At 37.5% G+C, this 6,834-nt stretch overlaps 1 protein-coding gene across 1 annotated transcript; it reads left to right on the forward strand.

The window, feature by feature from the left end:
- The first annotated feature begins 313 nt into the window (after positions 1 to 313).
- On the forward strand, positions 314 to 4,944 carry ywhabb (tyrosine 3-monooxygenase/tryptophan 5-monooxygenase activation protein, beta polypeptide b). Its single transcript, XM_052603779.1, has 6 exons — positions 314 to 477; positions 2,176 to 2,476; positions 2,672 to 2,795; positions 3,607 to 3,770; positions 4,112 to 4,207; positions 4,299 to 4,944. Exons 2-6 carry the CDS (start codon positions 2,183 to 2,185, stop codon positions 4,347 to 4,349), a joined length of 729 nt encoding a protein of 242 aa, XP_052459739.1. The 5' UTR covers positions 314 to 477; positions 2,176 to 2,182; the 3' UTR covers positions 4,350 to 4,944.
- Positions 4,945 to 6,834: the final 1,890 nt, after the last annotated feature.

The following is a 6,834-nucleotide window of genomic DNA, read 5'->3' on the forward strand; positions in this document are numbered from 1 at the left end:
ATGAATGTGGTTCACTGATTTTAACTGGCCTCTAACCCGCAACATTTTTAATCTATGCTGTATTTCTTCAGGAAATCACTTATACATGCAGACAGTGGCATTTATAAATAAACATAATGCTAATCAAGTTCAAAAACCTCAGCTAAGAACACAAATGTTAATTTGTATTTTCTTTTTTTTACTTTTTTTTTTTTAAACTATTGTACTGTTTCACCTCCTCTCTGTGTGCTACAAATGTGCTTAACTAGTTCTTGTTTTAATGAGTCAGTATTTTCTAAACGGGTTATTCATGGTATCAAATATATGTTACATAAGAAAAAAAAAACTTTGTGGCAGTGGGAACGGTTTGCAGGAAGCGGAAGTGTCACTGTAAAGCGGAAGAGGTTTAGCCCAGAACAACCGAAGAGCGAGCTGGAGGACGGGGACCCAATTTGTGTCTTTTTAACGATTAAAGTCAGAGCAAACGCTGTTTATACCGTGAGTGTATATCCCTTATTCGTTGTATGACTCTCCGTGTGTCTTACGGGACATGTTTTGATTGCGAAAGCGATCTTGTGTTTGTTCCTCGCGGGCAGCGGAGGGATTTAACGTTAGCAGTTTGCTAAGCGCTGCGGGCCTCAGGGTCTGTCAGAAGAGATCAATCCTTACAATGATATATCCGAGACCCCTGACAGAATTTGGTGTTAGATATCAGTATAACGTTGAGTATAAGGTTGAGAATCATTACATATTGTCGGATAATTTCGTCCTTTCTGTGAAAGTATGTGTGTTTAGCGCGCTAGCTCACACCAGCTAAGCCTGACACTGCAATCGAATCGATTGCTGGAGTTCACGACCGAGAAAAGGACAAATTCTGAAAACCGATTATTTAAGGATAGGCCTGAATGCTCAATTTGTTTTTAGAAAAACACGTTCTCATTTACTATGTAGTCGCGGTTCCCACCATATATTCTCTTAAGACGGGCCTTATTAAATGTGAATGAGTGTTAAACATGATGCCATAATGTTTTCTGTTGGTAGAGCATTACGTTTTAGACAGTCTAAAATAGGCTTCTCAATGAGATCATAGGGCTGTGTTTTGTTACACATTCTATTATTCGTTTCCGATTCACATCATGCGATCCGGTTTCGAATCATTTACATATTTTCAGTGTATTTCTCTGAGACTCAACATGCCACAGTTTTAATTCCAGATGTCCTGTACGGAGCACATTCAGGGCTTTTTAGAGATATCAAATGTGTGGAGGATTGTTCATAAACATGCCCTCTCCTTGGTTTTTAAAAATGACTGATACTGACCGTCTGATCAAATTTAGCACTCTTAGGTAAATATAATGTTTTGAACTTAACTGTAAATTCTCACAAATTTTCCATTTAGTTTGTTGTAAAAAAAAAAAAAAAATCGGATTATGACTTATTATTGTCTTGAACAGTGCGTTATTTTCATGCATGTCTTCTGTAGAGGACACCAGGACATACATCATGTTAATTAGGCATTTTCATTATATATATATATATATATATATATGAATAAACATTTGAACATCTGTCATAACTTGTTTACATGACAGATTTATTCAAACATGCAAGTAAAAATATAATATCTAGAGTTCCTTTTTCTAAAGGTTTATGGACATTGAATGAATTTTCGGAGGTGTAAATGTAACCTGTTACGTGACGTTGCTTACAAGCTGCTTTATTAATGTCTTTCCGTGGTTGAAACACAGATTGAGATTGAGTACAACTTACTGACATGATGCATTTCAGTAAGTTGTACTGTTTCTTTCAACACTTTCTAATATTCAATATTTTTTAATGCTTAAATTTACAAAATTTCAAAGCTGAGACGGTTTCAAATCAAACGAAACAACAACACAAAGCTTATTAACATTATTGGATGGGAGGCACGCTACAAATAATATTTAGAGAAGATTTGCACATCAAATGAAAACGGAATAGACTAAAATGCTGATCTTGGGATTTAAGAATTGATGTAAAAAAAAAACTGTAATTAATATCCTCGAAGCAGCCCTTAAACTACTGCTGATCATGCATTTTTGTCCATTAATGCCAATAGTGTGTTACATGTTTCTGTCTTGTGCTTTCAAAATGTAAAATTTAGTGGTTGTTTCCTGTGAATTATTGTGCTCACAACTACTCTTATCTGATTCTTAGTCTAAAAATGGACAAGAGTGACCTGGTGCAGAAAGCCAAGCTTGCAGAGCAGGCCGAGCGCTATGATGACATGGCAGCCTCTATGAAGTCTGTTACCGAGGGCGGTGTGGAGCTTTCCAATGAAGAGCGCAACCTGCTCTCTGTGGCATTCAAGAACGTGGTGGGCGCCCGTCGCTCCTCCTGGCGTGTGATCTCCAGCATCGAGCAGAAGACCGAGGGGAACGAGAAGAAGCAACAGATGGCACGCGAGTATCGTGAAAAGATCGAGGCTGAACTAAAGGACATCTGCAATGATGTGCTGGTACCTTCACTTCTTTCTCTTCATCTTCTGAACCTTTTATAATGATGACATCACATGAAGTTAAATACTAAATATTTAGCATTCAGGTTTCAAAAGAACCATTATTCTCCGTATTAAAAGTGGGAGAGTCAAATGTTGTTCCATATTTCAGTATGTTTGACCAAAGATCCTGATGGTCCCTATCTGTCTTGACAGGGTCTTTTGGAGAAGTACCTCATTCCCAATGCTTCTCAGGCAGAAAGCAAGGTGTTTTACCTGAAAATGAAAGGCGATTACTTTAGATACTTATCTGAGGTTGCGTCTGGAGAATCCAAGACCAGTAAGTGCACTGTATGCGTGTGTCTATCTGTCGTTCTATCGTCTGTCGCTTCAGTGTTTTCCATACATTGATTTCTTTGTGGCGGCCTGCCACAATATCAACATTGACTGCCACAAATAGAGTTACACAGATTTGTCCAAAACTCATGCAGGAATCACGATACGGCTGGATTAAACTTAAAAAAGCTATGATTTCATTGAATAAATATGAAGTCAAAATGCAATGTGTTTATATGAATGTATCTCTGAAGATATTGATGGCATTTTAATTTTATTAAATAATGTCTGATAAAGTAGTGTTTAGAAGCGCAGTGCTGCTTTGCTGTTAACTGTGGAAATCAACTTTATTTCTGCCATTTTGAAAAGTGCCTCCTACTTGCCGAAAATTAGCATTTTCAATCAGCCCATCTGCTCTTTTTGTTAACACCAGCGCAAAAATCAGCCCACATTTTTAAAACTACAACAGGTGAAGACGTCAGCAGTGTAAATGCACTTAAGTGTGACTAAAAATGATTCTAGGGTAGTATGTAAAATTTGTTCGGCTGAAACATTGAGAAATTACTTGTTGCTGAAGAACTTTACACAATGAACAGCATAATGAGTTCAGTTACCCAAATTTAATTCAAGAAACTTCATTTTCAGTTTTTTTTTATTTTTTTATTAAATAAGAACTTTTTTGGTTTGGGTAAAACATAAATTTCACTGCATCACTGTTATCTATCTGTCTGACGACCAGTGAGAGACGTATATTAAATTATATATTTGACTTTTTTGAATGTAATCAACACGTTATCAACTTTTTGTTCTTTCAGCCACGGTTGAGAACTCTCAGAAGGCTTACCAAGATGCTTTTGAGATAAGTAAGATGGAAATGCAGCCCACACACCCTATACGGTTGGGTCTTGCCCTCAACTTTTCCGTTTTTTACTACGAGATCCTCAACTCTCCTGAGAATGCCTGTCACCTCGCAAAGACGGTTGGTATCTTTTTAAATTCTGGCAGCATAAGGGGCCGTTCACACAGGACGAGTTCTTGAATGTAATAAAATTTGGACAGAGACCCTTCATAGAAGTTGAACTGAGTTGAGTTGAGACAGAGTACAGTTGCCAAAGATATCCATCTAGTGCATGTTTAAAAAGTAATGATAATAATAATAGAAAGTGTCCTATGTGAGCAGCCTCTTACTCTTCTTCATCATATAAATTTGTATTTTATTTCTTTGACTGCAATGAACATTGTTTGAGCCAAATCAAATGCAACCACCAGTGTATTTCATGCCCGTTCAACCCAAATGAGAAACCAGTGCCTCTGTTACAGGCTTTTGATGAAGCCATTGCTGAGCTTGACACTTTAAATGAGGACTCCTACAAAGACAGCACTTTGATCATGCAGCTTCTAAGGGACAACCTCACTGTAAGTCCTCCATTATACATTCTGCACCAGTTATGTTTCTGTTCTAAGTGCTTAATTGGCTCATATATTATATTAATTCTCATATTTGCAGCTTTGGACATCAGAAAACCAGGGTGATGAAGCAGGCGACAATGAGAATTAGAGGAGCACCACTGATCTCCAAACACCCACACACATCCACCTTAAATACACAAATGGCTTCCACCAACCCTCCCACCTCGTTCCACCCTTCAGCACCCACCCCTCTCAAAATCCAGTTCCTGTATCCGCTTCCCTGTACCTTCTGAGTGATGATCACCTACAGGAAGATGCTCTGCGAAGCCCCCGTGGCTGGGAGGGGGGTGGGGTGGCTCATTGGGTGACATTCTGACATTATAGCAGGCCCAGTCATTTTTTTGTGAGTTTAACATGTACTGATTACCAATCCCTGTCCTTCATGCGTGACTGAGTGACTGTAAGATTGTGTGTGCTGCTAACAGAGAGTAACTGTGTGTGTGTGTGTGTGTGTGTGTGTTTGAATGTGTGTGTGTTTGAATGTGAGAGTGAGTGTATTGGGGATCGGGGGTTGTGAACTCTAATCGTCCTTCCTGATAATTCCCTTTGTTCCACTTTAGCTGGTTGTGCATTTTTCATCCTTTTTTTTTTTTTTTAAACAATAATTTTTTTTTTAGTGTAATTCATCTGTATTTACAGGTTTTATTGTATGGTTATTAAACTGGCAGATTGTTTTCACCAAATACAGAGTAAGTCTGACTTCTCTGCTTTCTTGTGTTCAATTCTTTAGTGCTTAAGCTGTATTTTAATTAATGCCATACTCCTAAACACAAGCAGTGACATTTTTAAACATTAATTTTAAAAAGGACACTGAAGTGCCACTTGGTGCCGGCCCTAGCCTATTTGACTTATCTTTTTTCCCCTCAAACTGCAAAAAAAAAAAAAAGGAGTTACAGTTAGCAAATTTTGTATAAAAAAGGTTTGCAAGATTGCACCATAAGGTTTACTTGGCCTTTAGTTTTTCAGTGAAAGATAATAATAATAATAATAATTTAATTATTATTCAATGAAAGACAAGTTGGTTTGGGCAATCATTTGGAATTCATATGTTAAAGAATATCCAACTTTGTATTGTTACGATGTTGGTAACCTGTAAATGTTACTTTATCCCAATACTTGGTAAATGAAGATAAAGCTGGTGTTTACAATCAACATGATTTAAAGGGGTGCTTTCACTTTTTCCACTTTATGCTGTAGTGTTGCTGTTTGAGCATAAAAAGATCTGCAAAGTTGCAAAACTAAGTCCAGTTCAAAAGGAGATATTTTATGTAACAGAAATTACTTTTCAAAAACAACATTGATCGACTCGTTTGGACTACAATGCATATTTTCCTGGATTTGTGATATTACAAATACCGATGAATGGGACGAGACCTGGTTGAGCTGCACTAGTGAAGACATTGAGTGTTATGTTAACCATCTTAGCTGTTCATGCCAGACTGGAGAGAGAGGTGTTGTAATAATGTGTTTTCTGAACAACCTTGTATGACAGCCTGTTCTAGTACACCCCCAAATCAAAATCAAGACCTTGTAAAAGAGCATATTATGACCCCTTTAAGAAGAAGATACACATCATTCATATTTGCAAAGCATTTTTTTTGTAAGGAAAATCTCAACAAAGTGTACAAGCAAGGCCCATAGAAATGTTTATCTTACAAAACCGTATTCAGATCTGCGTAATATTCTATTATTATATTTCTGCTAGGTCTTACAAGAGGAAAGACCAAAAAAAACATTCAGAAATAAATTTAGCTTCAGTGAATTTAAAATTGAAGAGATGCTGATAGAGAATAGGTAAAATCCAAGATCAGCTGTTATTCTTTGCAAACACAAATCAACAGTCGAGCCTGATGAGGGAGTTCATGAGAAAACCAAACCAAAACTAATCAACTATGCAGTATCATTGCTCAGTACAGTCACACTTACACTTAGGCTCGCAGAAGTATGAGATGCACAGGTACTTGAATGTGCCGACACATGGCACACGACTTCCACTACAGTCAGAAATCTGGGTGTTATATTAGACAGCAATTTGTTTTTTGAAAATCATATTTCCAATGTTACAAAAACTGCATTCTTCCAACATTGCCAAGCTACGAAACATTTTATCTGTTTCTGATGCAGAAAAGCTAGTTCATGCATTTATGACCTCTAGACTGGACTATTGTAATGCACTTCTAGGTGGTTGTCCTGCTTCTTCAATAAACAAGCTACAGGTAGTCCAAAATGCAGCAGCTAGAGTCCTTACGAAGTCAAGAAAATAGGATCATATTACCCCAATTTTACAGTCTCTGGCTACCTATTAAGTTCCGTATCAGTTACAAATTATCATTACCTATAAGGCCCTAAATGGTTTAGCTCCTGCGTACCTAACTAGCCTTCTACCACGCTACAACCCATCACGCACCCTAAGGTCACAAAACGCTGGACTTTTGGTGGTTCCTAGGATAGCAAAGTCCACTAAAGGAGGTACAGCTTTCACACATTTGGCTCCCAAACTCTGGAATAGCCTTCCTGATAATGTTCGAGCTTCAGACACACTCTCTCTGTTTAAATAGTAGAGAAATTACCTT

This window comes from Carassius gibelio, chromosome A8, assembly GCF_023724105.1.
Source record: "Carassius gibelio isolate Cgi1373 ecotype wild population from Czech Republic chromosome A8, carGib1.2-hapl.c, whole genome shotgun sequence".
Classification (NCBI taxonomy): domain Eukaryota; kingdom Metazoa; phylum Chordata; class Actinopteri; order Cypriniformes; family Cyprinidae; genus Carassius; species Carassius gibelio.

Excerpts from the sequence above, each read along its gene's own strand:
- ywhabb (XM_052603779.1), top strand. The coding sequence starts at position 2,183 with ATGGACAAGAGTGACCTGGTGCAGAAAGCCAAGCTTGCAGAGCAGGCC. Across the intron at positions 2,477-2,671 it reads ACATCTGCAATGATGTGCTG|GGTCTTTTGGAGAAGTACCT; the intron begins GTACCTTCACTT and ends CTGTCTTGACAG. Across the intron at positions 4,208-4,298 it reads TTCTAAGGGACAACCTCACT|CTTTGGACATCAGAAAACCA; the intron begins GTAAGTCCTCCA and ends TCATATTTGCAG.